Consider the following 22,737-nt stretch of genomic DNA (forward strand, 5'->3'; position numbering starts at 1 on the left):
TTTTTTGGATGTTATTGCCTCGACTACCAATAACAACCAACACCATTTTTGTGGGTTAGGCCCCCTGTCAGTCTGCGGGACTTCATTCACAAACAGATAACGGCAGAGGCTCTTGGTAAGACGTCAGCCTGACCACCCACTCCTCTGATTCAGACACCCGCACTGGGCTCACGTGAATCTGTACGCACTCAAGAATATTCAGGGAACACCTCTGAGCTGAGCCACCATCCCAACCTCTAATTGTGGCATCCATGATCCCCCACCACGTCTCCCCATCGACCTCTCTGCCTTTACTGCTCAACACCCATCACCTCTCACTCAAGGGTCTGGCTAGAATGAACATTTGACTCCTCAAAGATGATGGTGCCCTCTCACCTCGAGACCTTTGCACATGCTGTTCCCTCTGCTGGGATACTCTTTCATGACTCTTCCTCTGATCTCGGCTGAGATACCACTTCTTCCAGGAAGCCCTCCCTGAAGCCTCTGACTGAGCTAAATGCCCCTTCTCGGTGTTTCCACAGCCCGTCGAGCCTCTGCCATCACTGTACTTACCACACTTAGGGGGGTGACCACCTGTTTCTTTGTCCATCTTACAAGATGGGGACCCTCATGAGGCCAAGTACAGTGTCTCGTCCACTATTCTATTCCTACGCCTCGAATTCCCATATGAATGTCAGGGGTACACTCACTAAACTCAGGCCTGGAAGCCAAACGCCAGCAGCTGGACCTGACTTTACAAAGACAACAGCACACACGGCCCCATGATTGCACAAGCCGCGGAGGTTTCGGGTGGTTACTGCACAACTGTCTCCCGGGTGCACCCCAGGATTCTGGGGCAGACACCCCGTCCCAGCAAAGGCCTGAGAGGGATCACTGGGCCAAAAGCAACTCAGAGGAGAGGTAAGACAGCTGACCAACCTATTTCCCCATTTCTGCTCCACCAAGCAAGGAACTACTTTCTTAGCAGAAAAACTGTGCTTGGATTAAAAAGAAGAGAAGTGAAAAACAGTCTCGCCCGGCCAGGGTGGCTCAGTGGTAGAGCATCAACCCACGCACCAGGAGGTCACCGGTTGACTCCTGGTCAGGGCACGTGCCAAGGCTGTGGGCTCGATCCCCAGCAGGAGGCGTGCAGAAGGCAGCCTATGGATGTTGATGCATCCATGTTTCTACCTCTCCCTCTCCCTTCCTCTCTCTCTAAAAAAATCAATAGGAACATATTTTTTTAAAAAAGAAAGAAAAAGTCTCTTCTCAGTTCATACAATGAATGCATAAACTGCAGAAAACACATCCCTGGCTAGTGCAGACATATCTTGGGAGGGACATGTTGGGGGGCAGGAAGAGAGGTTTTAGCACCCGAAAGGTGACCCTCCAGGTCATTTCCCACTGGTGGAGACGTGTCATTGAGGTCCCACAGCAATAGCCTGGGAGGCGGGAGCCAGCGCTGCATGTGAGGGCTGAGCAAGCCCCTGCCTCCCTCGGCATCACTCTCTGGTCTCTGTGACGACCTTGAATCTGCAGTGCCCAAGCACCTGACTTACTCTCGCCCTGTCCTGGTGAGGAGGGTTGAGGTGGTGTCTGCCGGTCCGTGGGGCAGAGCGGCCGCTGCAGGGCCCTGGGTGGAGGCTGGGCTGCTTCCCGTGCTGGGGCGGAGCTGCTCAGAAATCCGCTTTCGCCCCTCCAGCTGCGAGCCAGGGACCACTGGGAAGGCAGACGGAGACCAAAGGGAGTTAAGTGGAGAAGACCCTCACTGTGCAAACTTGTCTGGGTGCAAGAATGGGGGGTGAAGAGACAGTGCCCGGCTGAGGTCACAATCAAGTTCCTGATGAGGTCAGTGACCCACCAACCCCAAAACCAGAAGACATGGTTTCTGCTGGGTGTTTGGAGCGCTAAGCTCGGCCTGCTAAGCTCCTTGTAATTAGCAAGCCCCTCACAGCCCACTATTTTGGCATCAGATCCAAGCCTCCAGGACACCCTCCACACACACACACACACACACACACACACACACACACACACACACACACAAAGAGCTCATTGTTCCTCACGTGGGTCCCCCAGACTCTGTCGTGCATCTCACTGTCATTCTGGAATTGGCTTCGGAGCCTCCACCTCTCTCTGAAATGAGTCACACCTTTGCCTATGAGCGTGTTTTGGGGGAGGACGTTCATCACTTTAGTCTCCCAAAGGGATGGGCAACCAGGGGCTAAGACCGCTAATCTGGCCCATGGGTTAACAACAGTGAGCCCTGGGAGTCTCCACAGGTAAAGGAACAAACCACAAATACGTGGGACAGTCTAGATCAGCGGTTCTGAACCTGTGGGTCGCGACCATCGGAAAACACATATAGCATATTAGATATTTACATGACGATTCATAACAGTAGCAACATTACAGTTATGAAGTAGCAACGAAAATAATTTTATGGTTGGGGGGGGGGTCACCACAACATGAGGAACTGTATTAAAGGGTCGCGGCATTAGGAAGGTTGAGAACCACTGGTCTAGAGAAACCTTCAGAGAGTCAATGCGGACTGAAGAAGCCAACCCCAAAGGACATATATTATACGACTCCATTTACATAACATTCTGGAAATGACAAAATTATAGACAGGAGGACAGATGAGTGGTTACCAGGAGCTGCGGAGAGCGTGGAGGCGGGAGGGACGTAGGTGGGTCTATGCTGGTAAAGGGGCAACAGAGCGGGCCTGTGTGTGGAGGATCGGACGGAGTCCGTGTCAGGATCCGGCTGTGACATTAGGGGGAACCTGGGCGAAGGGCACGTGGAATCTCAGGGTAAGACTTCTATGATTAATTAATAAAGCTTTAAGTTAACGTTTCATTTAAAAAAATTTAAATGATGAGGCAAAACTGATCTGAGGTTTTAGACATCGGAGCAGTGGTTCCCCTTGGGAGGGCAGGAGTGATGGAAGGGGCTGGAGGGGGTGCCAATGCTCTGATCATGCTTCGTTTCTTGGTCTGTGTTCACTTTGAGAAAACACATCCATTTGTGTTCTTTCCTGTACGTTTTATTTCAGTAAAAAGTAATTAGAGATAGATTTTATAGACATGGAAAGTGTTCATGATACAGTGATTAATGGGGGGGAAAGGTTATCAAACATTCATGGGGGGGAAAAGGTTATCAAACATTCATGTATAATATGATCCTATTTCCATTTTAGGTATATGTAAATCAGCTCACACACACACACACACACACACACACACACACACTGGCATAGAAAGCAGCCCGCAGGTTCTACCCCAAAATGTCAGCATGGACAGTTTGCAGTGTATTTTTTTCTTTTGTTCCCTTGTGTCCTTCCTGCCTGTGATTTCAAATTTTCCTACAATGAGCCTGTACGATATTTTGTATCTTAAAGGCTAATGCAAGTTTTCTGTGGGTTTGATTTCTTTAATCCAGGCAATCCGGCCACCGCCAGGGCCTAGCCAACCCAGGTACATCCACTCACCCATCTCGGCTGCCACCGCCGGCTCCAGCAGGAAGCTGGGTGCCCTCTGGCGGAGAGGGCTGTCCCGGGTGGAGGGGTGCCTCTGGGCTCGACTCCTGGGCGTTCTCGGCTCAGTGGCTCTTCTGGGGACCGGTGGACCCCTGGTGTGGGGGTGGGAGGCTGCATCCCGGGGCACAGAAGCAGTGAAGGGCTGCGCTAATGTCCCTGGGGCACTAGGGGATCACGGAGGGAGAGACATGTTGAGGTCATGGAGAGAGAGGCCACAGCCTCTGAGCCCCTCCACACCCTAAACCAATGGCTCCGGACTTTAGGGCTGTGCACCCTGGAGGGGTCTTTCTGAGGACGCACCCCATTACACATGCCTTTATCACCCGCCAGCTGCCCACCCCATTTTGTTTTTGGAGATACACAGAGAAGCAGAATTTCCAATCCTTTTCTTCCCCTGCAGCCCCGGTTGCCATGGGGGTCCCCGTGGGGCCCCCCCTGGCTCTGAGGCTCCATCACTCACCTCCCCCTGGCTCTGAGGCTCCATCACTCACCTTTCACCTGAGTCCCTCCACCCTCTCTCTTCCCTTTGGGTTCCAGGGGTCTCTTCCCTTTGGGTTCCATCCCAACTGCCCTCTGTCCTCGTCCTTTGCTCGCCTCACGCCACCCTCCCAGTTTCTATTATTCACTCACCATTCGCTCAGTTATGTGCTCGACACATCCTTATCTCTAACTGGCTGGTGACGCTGGGCGGTCCCTTTCCCTCTCTGAGCCTCAGTTCCCCCATCAATAAGATGGGGGCGAGGAAGCATTGTTGGGGGGATGAGTGAAGGCTCTAAGAATGCCCAGGCCATCAGCCCCTGCTCTGGGCTCACAGGTCCCTCGATTCCCAGGCTATCTCAGGTGTGTGGCACTGAGGGGACAATGGTGGGGTCCCCGGGGTACCTGATGTGGGAGAGCCGATGCTCTGGCGTCTGCGTTAGGGGCGACACTCTGCTGGTTTCTGAGCCCACAAAGCCACTGTCTGTCTCGGGGGATGCCATCCAGGACTCCTGAAAGAGGCAGTGTCCCTTTAATTCCGAGGAATGTGCCCGAGGCAGACTGGGCAGACTGGGAAGACTGGGAAGACTTCCGCGTCCTGGCCTGGGGCCTCACGTTCCAGAGGCTGACAGACTGGACTGGGGAGACTGGCCCAGCTCCCAACAGCCAGGCCCAGGGGTGAGGGTCCCCAGGGGTGGAGTCCCATGAGCCCCAGTCCAAGAGCGGAGACTCCACACCCTGAGAGACCCGGAGGGAGTCCCCCTTCCCTGAGGAGTGGGAGCCGCGGCCCTGGGGAGGGGCACTGCAGACTCCCGAGCTGAGGAACAGAAAGAGGGGACAGCGGTCCCATTATGGGGAGAGGAGGCTCATTTTCGTGTCGCCTGGCCTGGGCCTGGACACCATGGTCCTCTCTGACTGCAGAAATGCCCAGTGAATCGGAAAAGGAACTCCATCACACTCCCTGCACACCCGGGCTCACGTGCAAGGCACAGAGCACACACAGAGTGAGCCAGGGCCTGCCCTCACGCTCCAGTGCGGATGCCTTACCATGGCATTAGGACGACGTGTGTGCATGTGTGTGTGTGTGTGTCTGTGTGTGTGTGATTCTCTGGGAATAAGTCACATTCCGTAACACAAGTCACATTTCCATAGTGATCCGTGACCCCTGTTTACAGTTTAAAATCCCTGCTCCAATGGCACACACAGGGCATGGAGTCCAGAACCGTCCCCGAGCTGTGCTAGGCGGGCTGAGGGGGCTACAAGCTCTCAGAGGAGGAACAGGAGGTGCTGGCAGAGGGACAGGGCTGGGGGAGGCGAAGGCAAAGAGGTGGCACTGGGCCTAAGCCCTGTCTGTTGGGCAGGATGGTGACTGGCAGCGACAGGAGCAGACATTCCCAGAAGGAACGGTGTGAGCAAAGGCCTGGGGGCAGAAAGCTCCCTGAGGCTGAGCCCGTGCCCCTGGACACCTACCTCCAGGTGCCCACCAGCCTGGCGGAGAGACTTCTGTGTGAGGCGCTCGGAGATGCCGCTTCCCTCCAGGCTGGTCAGACTGCTCTGGTGGGACGCCGCCGGCTTGGTGCCCCGGGAGTGGGGTGGCCTACCAGGGCCCGGGGGAGCTGCCTCGGCCTGGCCCAGGCCCAGCTGGTGCCCATCTCCGGCCATGGATGCATGGAAGCCTGCTGCTTTCATGGACTCCGACTGCCCCACAGCCTCCCTGGCAGCGGAGGAGAGGATGTCAGGCCGTGGCGTGAGCCGGGCAGCCCTGCCCTGGGAGTCAAGCAGTCCAGGGCACAAGCTCTGGTCAGACACCCCTGGGTGCCCACTCTGGCTCTGTCACCTTCTAGCTATGTGACCTTGGGCAAGACACCTCCCCTCTCTGAACCTTATTTTTCTCGACTGTAAAATGTGATGCCAAAAGAATGCACCCAACACACCGCAGGGGAAACAGCGTGGAAACAGATGAGTGAAAGCAGCGTTTCCCAGGCCTCGGGAATCTGCACCCCATCTTCCCTCTGTCAGCCATTTCCACAAACACCCGTCTACCGGTACTCAGAAAGACTTTGTCCCCATTATAAATGGAAGATCGATATTTTGTGTTGCAAAGAGAAACTAACTTTAAAATAAACAGGAAGACAATATTGTTGTATTCTACCTACATAGATCCTTTTGCCTGGTGAAGGCTCAGGCCCGAGACCTGCTCCGTTTCTCTCCATCTCTATATCTCTATCTCTATCTCTATCTCTATCTCTATCTCTATCTCTATCTCTATCTCTCTCTAAAGGAAGCCCAAGAAAGACATGTTAGTACTCATTCAGACTCTCCTGGATGCACTTCGATGGTCGGACTGACAAGGAGAAGACTGTGTTTAATGCTGCGTCTCACCTCCTGAAACTCACATCCCACAACCCAAAGCCAAGTCAAGCGCTGTCAATGGGCACGTCCCATATTCCGGAGCGACGCTGAGCTACAGGCCAGGAAAGCCATGTCCACACTGTGAAGAGCGGCCTAACTCACTAAGACAGTCAGCACCCTGTCAGAGTGGGTCTGGGGCGAGTGGGGGAGGCTCACAGACATACTCGAGGGGGGTCCCGTGGCTTCTCTCCGCCCGCACCGGGAGCTGCTGTGAGGGAAGCCTGGTGGTCTGTGCTTTCCCCGGAGCTGAAGCTGACCCATCCACTTCCAGGGTTCTGCCCTGCTCCTCCTCCTCCCCCTCCTCCTCCGCCCTCATGGCTTCTGGGAGGGACTTCACACTGAGGTACCTGCAGAAGGACACACGGGGGGCGGGATGACCTTTGCCCAGCAGGGACAGCCAAGATCCAGCCATGGGGCCCGATACCCGGCTCCCTCCTGTTGGGCACTCACCGCTCCAGGAGCCCATGGAAGTCTTGCTCCACCTGCAGCTCCTTGTGCCTGAGAGAGGCCGGGAGGCCCAGCAGCCTGTCCTCCACTTCACTGCCTGCAGGGCTCACCTCCACGTTCATGTGCAATGAGCAGGGGTCAGTGCTGGGAGCGTCAGGCTGGGGGCCAGAAAGGAGGAGGGGCAGAGATTCAGCAGATCCCTAAACATTACTTTTAAAAAATATATGTTTTTATTGATTTCAGAGAGGAAGGAAGAGGGAGAAAGAGAGAGAGATAGAAATGTCCATGAGAATCATTGATCAGTTGCCTCCTCTGCACACCCCACACTGGGGATCAAGCATGCAACCCAGGCATGTGCCCTGATGGGGAATCGAACTGTGACCTCCTGTTTTGTAGGTCAATGCTCAACCACTGAGCAACGTTGGCCGGGCTAAACTTTACTTTTTTTTAAGGACCTTCCTCATGCTGGTGTGGCAGAGTAAAAAATAGGTCAGACTCACTACCACCACCACCCTTTCTATGTGTGTGCAAAATGTAGGGACTGGATCATATGATTCTCAGCAATAACTACCATTAATTGAGCACCTACTACATGCCAGACACTGTACAGAGATCACCTCACAACAATCCCACCAGTACATACGATTATCATAGCCCATTTTACAGACATGTAACTAAGGCGCAAATCATTTGCCCAAAGTCACACAGAAGTCAGGGGCAGAGCTGAGATTTCAACCCAGATTTCCTGCCAGAAGCATATCTCCTGACCCCCCTCCATTCCAGGATGGACATCCAAGCCCCCAAAACACCTTCACAGCGGGAGCATGGAAGTCCCTCACACACTCAGGCTTGTACCAGTAAGTAGAAGAGAGAGCACCTGGTATAGTTTCCTTCAAACTGGGACAGAGCACAATGTGAGAGAATCTCCCTTAAAGCCGTGCCCGCCCCCCACCAGCCCCCGCCCCACCCGGCAGGCAGCATTCTCCTGCTCCAATCCCCAACAGAGATGTTCTTGCAGCACAGGCAGGGAGGAGCACAGGCAGCAAGGAGCACAGGCGCGAGGCAGAGACTCCACCTCGTCACCTGTGCGACCACCACAAAACACAGATGGTGATCACCTCTCAGGGGCTGTGACGTGGACTAGAGAAAGGTCTACAAAGCCCCTTCCATGGACAGCCCTTGTCCACGGACACCTGTCTTGGTGAACAGCCCCCAAATCCATCCAGTACCCAAAGCTAGAAGCCTGGAGGTCACCCTTGGCTCCCTCCCGTCTCAGTTCCATTCCAAGTCCAGTCAAATGTGCCTTCTAAACCTCTCAAGTTCGTGTGCATCTTTCCATCCGCTCTGCCACCTCCCCGTCTCTGACTGGCCTACCTGCAAATCTTCTTAGGTCATGTCCTGTTGAAAGCCTAGCAGGTTAGCCTTGGCCAGAAGGCGCAGTTGGTTAGAGCATCGTCCAGCTACATCAAGGTTGCGGGTTCGATCCCCGATCAGGGCACATCCAAGGAGCAACCAATGAATGCGTAAATAAGTGGAGTGCCAAAATTGATGTTTCTCTCTCTCTTTCTCTCTCAAGTCAATAAATAAAAATTTTTTAAAAATTAAAAACCTGGCAGTTTAGGACCAAATGCTTGATGTGAGCCACCAGCCCCCACATTATGGAGCCCCTGCCTGCCTCTGCAGCCACTCTCTCAGAGGCCCCTTCACTTCCCATACGCTAGCCACAGGCCCTTTGCACCGGCTGTGTTCCCTGCTGGACAGCTTTTCTTCTGTTCCTGGTCATTCCTCCTCACCCTCAGATCTCACTTAAACATTACTTCCTCAAGGAAAGTTTATCTGACTCCCTCAAACTCATTTATGTTACCCTGTTATCTACTCTCATAGAACCCCATAATTCTCCTTCAGACCACTGATCAAAATTACAATTAAATGACGGTGTAATTGGTTCAACCAGACAGAAAACTCCATGAGGGTAGAAGCCACCTATTTTTGTGCTTCCCACTGATTTCCCACCATGTGTCGTGGGTCCTGGCATAGGGGTGCTCACTCCATAAATATGTAGTAAAGAAGTCAATTAATGAAGAGATGAATGAAGGATGGAACGGACCAACACGATGGGCAGAGAGATACCTCAAGGCCGAGGGTCTGGATGGCCGGCGTGTGGGCTTGTCCCGAGGGAGAAGGCAAGCGCGTTGGCCGGTGGCGGGAGGGCGTGGCCAGGGGGCTGTCCAGAGGTGAGTCTGACCCGGCTCGCTCAGGCTTCTGCTGGCTCTGTTCCATGTGGTCCTTCAGTTCTTCCAGGCGAACGCCCAGCTGGAATATCTCCGCCTCCAGCTCCCTGGAAGGGGAAACACCAGCTCCGGGCACTGGGATGGCAGTTGCATCGGGCATGTCTGGGAGGCCGCGCTTCAGAGCGTACCCCAGAGGACGCCCATGGAGGGTCTAGACCACGGGGAATCGGAGGCCTCAGCCCGAGTCCTCCTCTGCCACCAGCAGGCTATGGGACCTGGAGTAAATCCCTCCCCCCTCTGGCCTCAGTTTCCCCCTTCTCCAACGAGGGGTTACAGTCCCTATCTCTAAGGTCACACCCCACTGTAGGGAGACCAGAAGACACAAATCTCAGCCTTGAATATTCACCCGTTGGAATATGTGCCTAATTACGATAGGACTTTCCTGTTCCCCTAGTGCAGTGGTTCTCAACCTTCCTAATGCCTCGACCCTTTAATACAGTTCCTCATGTTGTGGTGACCCCCAATTTCATTGTTACAAATTGAACATAATGAAAGCATAGTGATTAATCACAAAAACAATATGTAATTATATATGTGTTTTCCGATGGTCTTAGGCGACCCCTGTGAAAGGGTTGTTCGACCCCCAAAGGGGTCTCGACCCTCAGGCTGAGAACCGCTGCCCTAGCGTATACATTATGAGAATGAAGTGTGCCCCTCCTGGTGACCGAGGGAGGGGGCCTGCCCTCTCTGTTCTCCCGAGCCTCCCTCCCCAGCAGTACCTGCCAGGATCAAACTTCCCAGGTGCCCCCTTGGAGCCGGCAAGCCGCTGCGCCTGGTGCTGCTCCCTGCAGGCCTTCAGGTATTCCTCCTCCAGGGCCGAGTGGGCAGCCTTCAGCTGCTGGAAGACCTGAAACCACACCCGGTGAGGCAGACCTGCGTGCCCAGCCCCTGTGAACTCCCTCCCTGCAGACACAGAGGGCCAGACCGCCCAGGGCAGGGCCATGGGACTCAGCCTGGGCCTGCGGAGGCCTCTGGGCCCGAGTCCCTGGGAGGCTGCGGCTGGGGCCCTCTGGAGCCTGCCCGCCCTGGTTGAGCCGTCTGCCATCAGGCTGGCACCGCAGAGGTGTGGCACGGAGCCTCGGCGCCAGCTCCCGAGGGACCAGTCCCTCCTGGGTAGAACTCTAAGAGCCCCAATGTTCCATGACAGTTGTAGTATCAAATACGCTATCACAGTGTCCCCCTAAGGACCTAGTACTTGAGAGCCCACGGTCTTCATCCTTGATTTGCAACATTGTGGGTTTGGGAACTTTACTCTTTCCCGAATCCTTATAGATCATCACGATGGATGATGTTATCACCATCATGCCTCTAATAATGATAAGTAACATCACCGAGCATTGAGGGCCTGTGCTAAAGGAGTTCTCATTATCCATTTAACCTTCAACAAACCCTAAGGAGAGGGGTAGGTTAGCCTCTTCGTTTAAAGAGGAAACAGGCCCAGAGAGGTTATTGGTGATGGTCACACTGTGAGCAAGTGAGCCATCAGGACTGGAACCCAGGCCCTCCGGCTCCAGAGCTCATGGGCCTAACACGTATGCCCGGCCGGCACAGTAAATGTGATAATAGCTCACACGTGGCTGAACCTATGGGGGGGAGGGGGGGGGCTCAGTATCCCTGACTTGGTGTCATCCCTTCCACTCACTCTATGCTGACGACACTGAGGCCAAGACAACCTAGTGCCCATAGTCCCCAGTCGAGCGTGATCTTCCAACGGCTCCCAACCTCCCTGTCTATGGAGGAATTAGGGTAGAGGTAAAGAAGATGGATGGTTTTCATGTCCACGGTCCTTGATCACCCACTCAATGAGATGACATAAAACATATCCCATGTTCGTAACTGGTAAATGCATATGATGTCTATACAACAGAGGGGAATACCCGCACGTTATGTTTTCTACAAACCAGGTGTGCTGCATCTGTCCCTCCTGGCCCTCTCTCTCCCCACCCTGTTCTGTGCCTGGATCGTCAACTGGGCTCCCTACACGCTGCCTTCCCGTGGGGTCTGTCCAGAGGGAGGCACCCATGAGAGGTCACAGGGCGAGAGGAGAGACAGCGGGAGGGAATGGCTCCGTCGCAGGTGCTGGTCGCTGGGCTGCCCTGTTCCTGGTCAGGCCCCTGACGCTGCCACAACCCTGCTAACTGCCCCTTCACTGACCCCCACCCCCCACCCCCCAGCTCTGAGAGCTCTGCCTGCTCCTTTGGGACGCTGGTGGATGCAGCAGAAACCCAAGTTTTACATACGACAGTTACCTAGACATACCGAAGTCCAAAAGGAAGTAAGCCCATAATGGCTAGATCAGGGGTCTCCCCCATCCCCCTGCTCCCCAGCTAGTTTTCAGTTTGGGGCAATTACTACTATAATAAAGAAAAGAAAAAAGAAAAGGCCTCTTTCTGGGGGCCGAGAGCGGGATAACTGGTGGGAAGCCATGCAGGGCAGTGATCATGACCCTGGACGTGGGACTCAGACAGACCAGGCTCTGCCATCTATCAGCTGTGTGACCTCCAAGTCCCTTCTCGGGGATTCGGCTGCAACCCCGTTAAATGTTGGTGAGGACTGTCACTGCCCTGCTGGGTTTTTATGATGATAAAATGAAATCATGTACTTAACCAGCTTGCCACGGTGGTACCACCGTTGCTTAATAAGTGGCAGCCATTGCGAGATAATGATCACTATCATGGGAAGCTAAGCAGGGACCGATTCTTCTGAAAGGAGACGCTGTGTCTGGCTTCTCTGGCCCATCTTGTGGCAGATGGGGCTTCAGAGGCTCGGAGATGGGGGGACAGAGCAGCTATCTGGCAGCTCTAAGGGTATCTCCCCAAGTGGGCGGTACCTTGAGCTGATCCTGGGGCGTCAGCCGTCCTGCCTGCATCAGGCCCACGAAGGACTCCACCTGCACAAGGGGAGAAGGAAACACGCGCCATGAACCCGCACCCTGGAAGAGGAGCCCTGCGGACCCCCGCACTCAGCCACATTCGCGCTTTGGCACGAGGAGCTGGGTCCCGCCTCGGGATGTGGGTTTTCTGCCAAGCCCGGAGAGGCATGAGCCAGAAACTGACTTCATCCCCAACCTCGGCCATGGCCGCCTTGGGAAAATTAAAGGGGAACCTCCAGGAATCTATGGACAGCAAAGCGCACTCACTCATGTGCACGAAGACCTATGAGGCAGGATATGTGCTGCAGCGTGGTCCGTGTGGGGTGGGGTGGGGTGGGGGTGAGGGGATAGTTTAAATGCCAATTTGTGGAATAGTGTGCAGACAAGAAGAGGAAGGCACATGTGTATGTTCTGGTGTATGAATGCCTCCAAGACCAGGGCAGTGTTTCTCGTGTGCTGCCATCTGTATAAAATATGTGGTGAATAAAAAAGGAAAACTATAAATACAGTTGCTTGTATATAAGCTCTCTCGAGAAGGATGCAAGACACGGAAACATTAATTACTTCTGGGGAAAACTGAGTGGTGGAAGGGCAGGGGTGGGAGGGAGGTTTTCTACTCTCTACCTCCTTCGAACTTCGAACAGAGTCAATTTATTGCCCACCCATTAAAAACGTCAAGGTACCCTATACTTGTGTGACCATTTCTGTAAATGCATGTGAGCGCGTTGAACATTTTTGCTTGGAACGAAGGGCAAGGGTGAGAAAGACTTTTCACTGACTATACCTGTGTCCTGTGTGCATCTATTACCATGATAATAAATGTTTTCATCAGGAAAAGTGGCATACGAGGATTTGGGGATCATAGAGCCAGACTCAAAGGGACAATTAGCATATGAAATGTCCAGGAGAGGCAAACCCACAGGGACAGAATGTAGACGAGCAGCCACCAGGGGTCGGGGAATGGGACCTGGGGAGTGACTGCTTCACGGATATGGAGTTTTCTTATGTCTGATGAAAATGTTACGTTGATTGTGGTAGCGGTACGTGACTGTGAATACAGTAAAAATCACTGAAGCCTTCCTTTAAAATGAGTTGATTATATCTCAATAAAGCTGTCACCAAAAAAAGAAAAGGATGCTGGTGTGTCTCTGAAGGAATTAGTTTTCTGAACATGGTCATATATGTGACAACTCCATTTCCCTTTTTGCACTGACAACAGGAAGCTCAAAGGCAAACATGAACCCGACAGTGTTCAGGGTCCAACAGAATACTGTTTACTCATTTCGCCCAAAGTTCATTTTAATTTTTTTCTACGCTTTCTTCCCCTTTGCCCCAGTTTCCTCACTTCCGTTCGTATAATGTGGTTATAATGGACGCATTTTCTAACTGCTTCTGGAATAAGGCCAAGGGTGTACTTACAAACAGACCTGCAAACTATTCACTGTTATTTGTACTGTGTGATGAAAATATGAAGGCCCTTTGAGGGGTGGCTGAGAACTGATTTCTGTCATGAAATGAACGAACAAGCTGGGTGATGTGGGAGTGACCCCTCGCTCAGGGTGACGAGGAGGAGGCTGGAGCCACGTGGGAGGGGAGGCAGGATCAGGGACCTCTGTAGGGGAGGGGCAGTGAGCCTCACAGAGCCTCTCCGCTCAGCAGGCAGAGGCCCCACTCTCTCCAGGCGACTTACGTCCCACATGGCAAAGCGGGGCTTCCACTCACCTTGGCCAGGAACCGTCTGGCCTGAGAAGCCAGCGCCTGGGTCCGCTCTGCCGGGGCCTGGTCCGGGGCGATGCCCGGGTTCTCCGGAAGACACCCTGGGGTGGGCGCACTGGAGGACGAGGGGCTTGGGTCTCCTGGAGCTGACGACCCCCCTGGAATACACAACCACGGGACACTGGAGCCAAGGATGGTCCTTCCTGGGGCTGAGACCCTGCTGCTGCACCCCCAAACCACTGCCTCCACCATCACTCATCTCCTGGTCACGCCCTCCTCACCCAGGCCCACAGGAGTGGGCTGGGCAGTGCTGTCCCCATCGACCGGAGAGAACAAGGTCTGGTTCTGCCCCGCATCACACAGCTGGAGCCCAGCCAGGCTCGGGAATCCCAGGAACAGCGTGGGCTCTCACTCAGGGGGATGCGAGTTCTAATCCCACCCTCCCCTGTGCAGCAGTGTGACCTTCAGCACGGGCTCGCCTCTCCTGAGCCTCGGTCTTCTTAACCGTCAATGGGTAACCCCAGCAGGCACCCAGCCATGGAGATTAACGGGGGATTAAGTGGGATCATGCGTGGCAAGGCTGAGCACAGGGCCTGGTCCCCATATGGGCTCCACGGTGACAATACTCTTTGTTGTCATGCAACTCGCCCAAGATCACCCAGCTGCCAAGTAGCAGAGGGAGGGCATCCTCCAGGCTTCTCTGGCTTAAAGCAAGACACTTTCCACACCTCCACTTGACCTCTTCACCTCAAAGGGCCCCGAGAGGGGCCGCACATTCCTCTCTCCCCGGGCCTGAAGCCAGTGCCACCCGAGGGTGAACCAAGTGGCCCCTGAGCAGAATGACAGGCAGAGGGAGCCCTCCGGCCATGACTCCTCTCCCAGACTCACCTGAGGCCTCGGAGGTCTGTGGGGCCTCAGCAGGCCCCGCCCACCGCTCCACAGAATGGGGGTGTGGGATGGTGAAGGTCAGGACCTTGGTCCCCTGGGACACCATCCCCATGTGGATGCTGTGGCTGGGCTTGGGTGGGTCCGAGTACAGGTTTACCTGTGAGGGAGAGGGGCACAGGCAGGGCCAAGTCAGGATTGGGGCAAACCCACGCTAAAGGTCTTACCCTCATTCACACCATCACTCAGGCGCTCAACAAACATGCATTTGTTATTCCCGTCAGTGGAGCCCTAGGGTAGGGAAGCCAGACACTGGGCGAAGGGCTTACATTTCATTCTCTCTTGATGGTGGTCCCCAAAGGGAAGCAGGGCAGGGACTATCATCCCAATTTCTCAGAAGAGGACACTGAGACTCAGAGAGGTTAAGTCACTAACTCAAAATCCCCAGCGGACAAATCCTTGGGCTGGGATTAGAAACTGGCTTTGACCCCAAAGTCCATGTTTTTTATATTGATAATTTTAAAATAATATTTGTTATAACAATTTATACTATAACCATAATATATAAATATATTTAACATAGAGAAAGCATAATTATATTATAATGATATAATATTTATGAATAAAGACTTTCTAATAATAATTATCAGCAATTAATGGCTGCTTTGAGTAAATGAGTAAACCAACAACTAAATGAACTGTTTTCTCAGTTGTAGCAGATCGCCATCACTGAGGATAAATCCGACGTGGTAAGTAGCCCAGGGTGTGAGAGAGAAGTCGAGTCAGGCAGCCAGCCAAGGAAGACTTTCGAAGCTCAGAATTTAAGGAGACCCATGCACCGTACAGTCGTTTATAGCAAGGTTGGCAAACTATGGTGTGTTGTGAATAAGGTTTTAGTGAACACAGACATGCTGATTTGTTTAGGTGTTGAGTCTGGGTGCTCTCATGCTACAACTGCATTGTTGAGTCGCTGCCATGGAGACTGCGTGGTCCACAAAGCTGAAGATATGCACTGTCTGGCCCTCGGCAGAGAAAGTTCGCTGATCCCTGGCTTCGCGTGGGAGCTCTGCAGAGCCTGGGTTCACATCCACCTTTGACTCCCAGAGCAGCTGACTTAACTGACCTCTCTATGCACAGTGAGTGTTCAGTGAACTGCAGCCACGACCTTCACATTCAACATCACCTTCATCACCACTGTTACCACTGTCACCACCCTGGTCACCATCATCACTATAATCCCCATCACTTTACCATCATCATCATTAGCACCATCATCATTCATCACCATTATCACCATGATCACCATCACCATGATCACCATCACCATCATCACTGTAATACCTATCACTATGGCATCATCACCATTAACACCATCATTCATCATCATTATCACCATCATCCCCATCATCATTATCCCCATTATCATCTTTATCATCGCCATTATCCCCATCATCTTATTCAGCACCATCAACACCACTATCACCATCATCATCATATTCATCATCATTATCACCATTATCACCTTCATCATCATCGCCACAGATCACTCCCCATCCAAGGCAGGTCCCTGGAAAAGCTACTCCCCTGTGTTGCCTCAGTGCCCCCTGCTCCTCAAGACCCCAGGCAGCTTATCTTACTTCCCTGTGCTTCCCCAAGGTCAGGAGAGGGCAGCTCCGGGTGGGCCTGGTAGAAGGAGCTCCCTAGCCCCCAGGCAGCCTCTCCCTGCTTAAGCTGCTCTTCACGTCCTGGCTGTGGCAGAAAAATCTGCTCCAAAGTGAGGGACAATGGCCCTGCATCATCAGATGGGCATACTCCCCCCATCCCACACCCCACACCCCACACCCCACACTCGGCCTCCAGCTGCCTCCTCCTCTTTCAGGCCCAGCCTCAAAGAGAACAAAGCTGGATTTTAATAAATCCCCTCAGCCATCTGCTCAGACCCAACTGTATGTGAGGCCTTGCCCACCAGCACCCCTCTCCTCCCAGGGTGACCCAAATCTGGGGGAAGCCCAGCCCTCCATGCCCCCCTGTCTCACCTGTCCCTCCCCCAACCTCAGACCTGGCCCACCAAGGCCCAACCTGAGGAGCAACAGGAACTGAGCAGCTTCCAGCACGAGGCCCCATTGTTTTGGGGATCAGAGGAGCTTGAAGCAGAGGGGACAAAGGCTTGTGCAGATGCCTCGGGGGGAGGGGGGGGCTGAGGATGGTGTGGGCAGCTACTGAGCCGTCTCCAGAGCACAGCAGGAACCACCCCTGGGCTCCAAGGTGCCCCTTAAAGCCTCGGTGTCCCGTGGTGCTCCCCGAGGCTGCACTCCCTCCCTTAGGGGGGTTAGGCGGTGAATGGGGAATCTGTGAGTGTGGGAAACATTGGGTTAAATAACTGACTACACTCTGCACAGATGGGTTTCTCCCAGCCTTTAAAATGCTAATGGGCTTTATGAATGGGATGAAGAAGGGGAGAGAGTGGAGAGAATAGGAGATGTTTCCTCAATTCCTCTGAACATAGAAACCTCTCTTGCTCCAACCCCCACCACATCCCACCTCCACCAGGGGGTTTTGGACCAACTAGTGGCCCTCAAACCATACACTTTTAGAAAAGGCAGTGTTCCGCCATCCCTCCATTCTTTTTGGGGTAATTTCTGGTCTCCTCAGCCTCCCAGATCCCCAGGCATCTGAGAGGCGCTGAGATGGGGGACAGAGGCTGCAGGGAGGTGGCCACTGGACATCGAATATGTGAGGTCACCATAAACTCTGACTCTACGCTGGTGTAGAGAACAGAGCCAGGCAGTGACGCCTGACCACCCGGGCTCCCTGCCCCCACCCAGTCCTGATCCGGGGATGGTCCCAGGCCTGGCCATGGACTTCCTGGTCAGCTCCCTAGCAGCAGAAGCCAGAGCCTGGTTCTGCTAGACGGTGTGGTGGTGGACGTGGGCTTTGGAACCAAACTGCCCGATCAAACCCCAGCTCTGGCACCGATTTATGGAGTGATCCTGGGCAATGTCGTAACCGCTCTGTGCCTCAGTTTCCCCCACGGTAAATCCCCCAGGACAGTGGCCATTCACATCCCTTATTGTTATTGTTGTTATCACTCCATCAGCATCATGCTCTCTGGCCCCTCATGTCTGCCGTAGACCGAGTGTCGCTGGGCTCCCCCAGCGTGGGGAGAAGCGCCCACCCTGGAACAGGCAGGCCTAGGGTTAATCCCAGCTCTTCATCCCTTGCCAGCCGTGGGATGTTGAGCAAACCCCTCCGCCTGGCTGAGCCTCGGTTTCCTCTTGGCCAGGGCCTGGCACCTTTCACTGCTCAGCAAAGGCAGTCTCCTCCCTGGGCCCCCACTGTTGCTGGCCCTCCACTGCCAGGCCTGGCCTGGGTGCCCAGGGCAACCTCTCCAGCCTGGCTCCCTCCTTCCCCCACGTAGGTCCAGCCCTCCCCACGCAGGACTTGGAGCAGAGGGAGGGTCTCAGCAGGCCCAGGGGAGGTCACTCAGGCTGAGGGGCCCGAAGGGGCGGGAACACCTCCACCTCCCTGCCCAGGGTGGAGTCTACGGAGCCCTGGGTAGAGCAAGAAGCCTGGCTGGAAGCCCTAGGCCCCGTGGGACCTGGCGAGTCCCCTCCCCTCCTGAGCTCCGTGTCCTCAGCGCGCTGGGATGGACAGCCCTGCCTTCCTGCTCCCCAGGGCAGCTGTGAGACTGGGTGACCAGCAGCATATTGCCCTGCTTCTAGAAGGCTCCAGCGGGCCATGCCCACCCTTCTCTTGAGGAGAACCCACAGGCAAGGAGGCCTTTTCCCAGAAAGGGGGTGGGTGAGCTGGCACCGAACCACTCCCAGCCCGCCCGGCTTCCCTCCTGAGGGGTCTCAGGCACCAGAGGTGACCGCATACAGGGAGACCCAGTCCCCACTGGGTTGGGGATGCGAGGCGGCACCGCGGCTGTGCTCCCACGTGTCCACCTGCCCGTGTCTGCGCTGCGCCTGGGCACCCAGTACACACCTCCATAGTGACACTGTTCATAAGAATAATATTCCCCAATTCTATGGAAGAACTCGCCAGGTGCCAGGTCCCTATACCAACTCCTCCCCTTCATCAGGAAAGGACAGAAGGAAAGGCGGGAGGGAGGAGATGCCTCGGGCCTCTACCCCTGACCGTGACCTCTGGCAGCCTCTGCCTCTCCTGGGGCCCCAGTTCCCCAATCTGTAAGACAGGGCGCTGCGGGTTTGCACGGGATCACAGTTCCTTTCCGCAGGACCTTCTGGGGTCTGCAGTCATGAGAATGTGGCTTCCGGGGAGAGGATGCCCCACCCAGCCCCTCTACTGTCCTCCCAGCACCCCTCCCTCCCACCCCTGAGTCCACTCAGAAGCTCAGAGCTATGAGGAGGCTTAAGATACCGGGCAGAGCCCACTGGCTGCCCAGAGGCAGGTCCGATGAACCCCCTGTACACATGTGTCTGAGGAGGCTGGGACGGGAAGGGCCTGTGTGTGAGGCCAGTGTGGGGACAGAGAACGGCTCCAGGACAGGCCCCTTCCGCTGTCACATCTGGCTGCTTCCGCCCACACTCAGAGCACTGCTAGAAGCTGAGTGCGCTGTGGCAGGGGGAGGGCCGGAGCATGTGGGGGTCTGGAGAGGGGAGGCCAGGGAGGGGAGCGTCTGCACCTCTGCCCCTCAGCTCCGCCCCCTCCTCCTTGGCTACCTGATGGGGCAAGAGCAGGGAGGGGGAGACAGGAAACCACAGGGGCTGCCGCAGGTCTCACTTCCTGCCTCACCCCAGAAAAGGGGAAGGTCCCTCAGCCTCCTCCCAAGTTGGGGTGGGGGCTGGGCGGGCGGGCAGCCAGCTCTATTTGGGTGGGTGGGTTTCTCCTTCCATGCTCCCCTGCCAAACACTTGGCACTCACTCAGCATTCAGTGGGGGGCGGAGCGGGGAGGCTGTGGTCAATGGTGGGGAAGAAGAAAGGCAGAGTGGGGACCCAGGGAGGATCAGGCCCAGGAAACAAGCACCAGGGGCTGAGAAGAAATTCTGTGCTGCTTCCTTGAGGCTCAGAGAGCCCCAGGATCTTCCCTAAGGTCACACAGCTGAGCAACAATGGGTTCAGGCATCCAGCCCAGGCGATCTGAGCCCAGAGCTCACCTAGAAGGAGAGAGCTTCTGGTGCAGTCCCTGGGCACCCTGGAATCTAGGATTCAAGAACGTCAACTAATAAAGGAGCCTGGGCCTGGAGACCTCTGGTCAAGGTCACAGGCCAAGTGACCTTGCGGTAGGACAAGGAAGGACTGGGCTCCACTATGGCCAGGAGGCAGGTCTCGGGAGGCAGGAGGCGGACTGTGGGAAAGGGTCAAACCCCGGTGGCCAGGGCCCACGCCTCCCCCACCCAGCCGTACCTTGGCCCCCAGGCGCAGCTGGTCGATGGTGTTCTCGGCCTCCGCATACTTGGTGAGGAGCTTGTGGTAGTCCTCCTGCAGGGCAGGGACAGCAAAGTGGTCACCACCCAGGCTCCTCGCGGCCAGGCCCCCACAGGGAACCCACCCCCCAAAGGGGCTTCTGGGAGGCTCTTTCAGGCTCACGTGTAATGCCGACCCCTGTGGCCAAATTCTGGGGTGTGAGAGGCAGCAGGGCAGCTCAGCCAGCAGCCCTCCCACTGTCCGGACAAGGAATCAGGGAGGAGGGTCCCCGGGCTGTGGTACCAAGCATGACATACCCCCGTCACGGAGGACCGAGGACCGTAACTACTCGAATCCAGATCCCCCGCCCGTCTGTGGGCTCTGTGGGTAGGTGAGGCCCCCATCTGTCCTCCCCACTCCCCACTCGCAGCTTATGTAGTATGTGCTTAGTAAGTACATTTTAATGGCTGAAAGAATGAACGATAAGGGTTCCCTTGGTACAAAAATAGAGGACTTGAAAATGACCATTGCATCTACTCAGAGTCACTATTTTCCTTAAACAAAACAGAAGGGCGTCATTAAGACAAGTCATGCTAGAGGGGAAAGCAAAAGCAGACGTCACCGGTCACCTTTGCAGGATGCTAGGGAAGTGGCGCGTTGTTCTGAAAACTGATGAGGGCAGAGTCTCCCCAATGGGAACAAGACCTTGGTAACCAAGCAGCGGGTGAGGGAAAGTTTTACTTTACAGAAAATTTCCATCGCATACACACAGAAGGGACGGTAGCCTGAGGCTGCCACCATCTGTCACCCCAAGTGAAGGAAGAACTTGACCAAGGCAATGGCATCAGTGGCCACTCCCATCACAGCCCCAAGGCCAGCAGGCAACCCCAGCCTCCTGAGGGGGTGTGTTCTTGCCCCAAACTCCCTACCTGGGTGGTGCTCATGGTCTGGAGGGGAAATAAACAGGTGATCACAACCCGAAAAACTCACTGGCCAAATGCAATATTTGAGCTGTGTTTGGATCCTAATTCGAACCCACTACACAAACAAGCCACTTATGAGACACATGGAGAGAGCTGAACATGGACTGGGTATCGGTAATATTAAGGAATCGGTGTTAACTTTTAGCTGATAGTGGTATTGTGTTTAAGGGAGAATCCTTATCTTTCAATGTATGCACTAAAATATTTTTGAATAAAATGATCTGATGCCTGAAATTTGCTCCAAAATACTCCAGTAGGGTGAGCGGGGGGAGGGGAGCCATAGATGAAAAAGGTTGCCAGGGGCTGGGTGATGGGTAAATGGGTGGGAACTGGGTGATGGAGATGGGGGCTCATTTTGCTATTTTTACTCTTGTATGTTTCAGTTTTTTTACAGCAGAAGTTAAAAACAAACACAGACCATCCCCGAAGCATGAGTGCGATCGCTTCTCTTTTTGAGCAAAGGGCTGGGACGATCTCCATGGGTCAGGGTACAGGCCTCTCTCCAACAGCAGGGGCTCCTGGCCCAGCCCGAGGGCCCCCAACCCTCCCAGGCCAGCAGCAGGGGCCTTGGCCACATGTCTGTAGACATGCGTTCAGCTTACCTGGAGCTGATGGACCAGCTTGGTGGCTTGCTCGGGCGTCTGAAATTCTTGGGGTACCCTGGTGATGGGGTGGGCAGGAGGTGGGTCCTTTCCCACGCAGGCCTCCCCACTGCTCAACAGCACCTCCCGCACAATCTCGGCAGGTGACTTGAAAATCAGGGGTCGGATGGGGTCCTGAGGCTGCTTGCTGTGCCTCCTGGCCTTGGGGGGGTGGTAGCTGTCCTCTTTGGGGAACCTCACCCGGGGTCCCACCTTAGAGAAATCAGGGAGCGGGTAGTTCAGCCGCCCCCGGCCGTAGTTGGGGGCATCAGAAGATGAGTGGCCAGCCACAGTGGCTCCCTGCCTGCGCGGCCTGTCCTGCGGGGCTGGCCTGGGCGGAGGACTCAGGCGGCTGATGGAGCCAGTGAATCGGGAAGGGAGCGCCTTAGGTGATATCCGTGCACGCTTCCAGGCGTGGTCCCCCGGCCGAGGGCAGGAGAGACTGGCCGCTCCTCTCCTCCATCTATCTGCAGGACACTGGAGGCTCTGGGCTGGGGGGGACTGAGGAGTCCTGGAATTCCGTGGGCGTTGCCAGAGCAACGCCTCCTCCAGTTCTGTCATCTGGGTTTAGGAGGTGGTGGCTGGGGCTCTGTGGTGAAGTTTCCTCGAGGGCAGTGGGCTGGGGGACACCCGTCTCTCCTTCCCAGGTAGAATCAAGGCTGTCACTAGGGTGGCCGAGGCTCACGGTCCCACTGCTCCAGGACTTTGCAGAGCTGAGGTCAACAGTTGGGTTGACCTCAGAATGTTCTGGAAGTGTGTCTCCACTGGCTTGTTTGCCCGAGGCCACCCAGCTTGTGGCGTGACCCCACCCCAGAGCCACGGGGCTGGTGGTTCCATCGTCCCCAGAGCAGAGACTAGCCTCATACTCCGACCTCGGGGAGCTCTCTCCGGCTTCGTCATCTCCGAGGGCATCCTCTGGCTCCTCCTCAGTCATGCCCAGCGGAGGTTCCTGCTGGGGAGCCAGTCGGGAGGCAAGTTGGAACTTTCTGGGCTGTCCACATCCTCTGCTTCAAACTCTGGAAGACAGGTCCTCTCTTAGCACTTTCGGGTCTGGACTCACCGTGGAATGTTGCCTAGTCATTCACCCCTCGGGCGTCGTTTCCTCATCAGTGGGATGGCAGACGCC

The 22,737-nt window shown here is 55.1% G+C and overlaps 1 protein-coding gene across 1 annotated transcript in view; it reads right to left on the bottom strand.

Annotated features, from left to right (window-relative positions):
* The window catches only part of AKNA (AT-hook transcription factor), a 43,353-nt gene that overhangs the window by 10,932 nt on the left and 9,684 nt on the right, over window positions 1–22,737 (bottom strand). Inside the window, 15 exon segments of the mRNA XM_023763040.1 lie at window positions 1,539–1,698; window positions 3,470–3,681; window positions 4,400–4,506; window positions 5,465–5,708; window positions 6,571–6,753; window positions 6,857–7,011; window positions 8,984–9,191; window positions 9,864–9,991; window positions 11,975–12,034; window positions 13,739–13,890; window positions 14,621–14,777; window positions 19,988–20,062; window positions 21,573–22,112; window positions 22,114–22,571; window positions 22,574–22,627. Coding sequence (XP_023618808.1) covers window positions 1,539–1,698; window positions 3,470–3,681; window positions 4,400–4,506; window positions 5,465–5,708; window positions 6,571–6,753; window positions 6,857–7,011; window positions 8,984–9,191; window positions 9,864–9,991; window positions 11,975–12,034; window positions 13,739–13,890; window positions 14,621–14,777; window positions 19,988–20,062; window positions 21,573–22,112; window positions 22,114–22,571; window positions 22,574–22,627 — 2,893 coding nt within the window.

The sequence above is a fragment of the Myotis lucifugus genome, unplaced genomic scaffold (genome assembly GCF_000147115.1).
Source record: "Myotis lucifugus unplaced genomic scaffold, Myoluc2.0 scaffold_273, whole genome shotgun sequence".
In the NCBI taxonomy this organism is placed as follows: Eukaryota; Metazoa; Chordata; class Mammalia; order Chiroptera; family Vespertilionidae; genus Myotis; species Myotis lucifugus.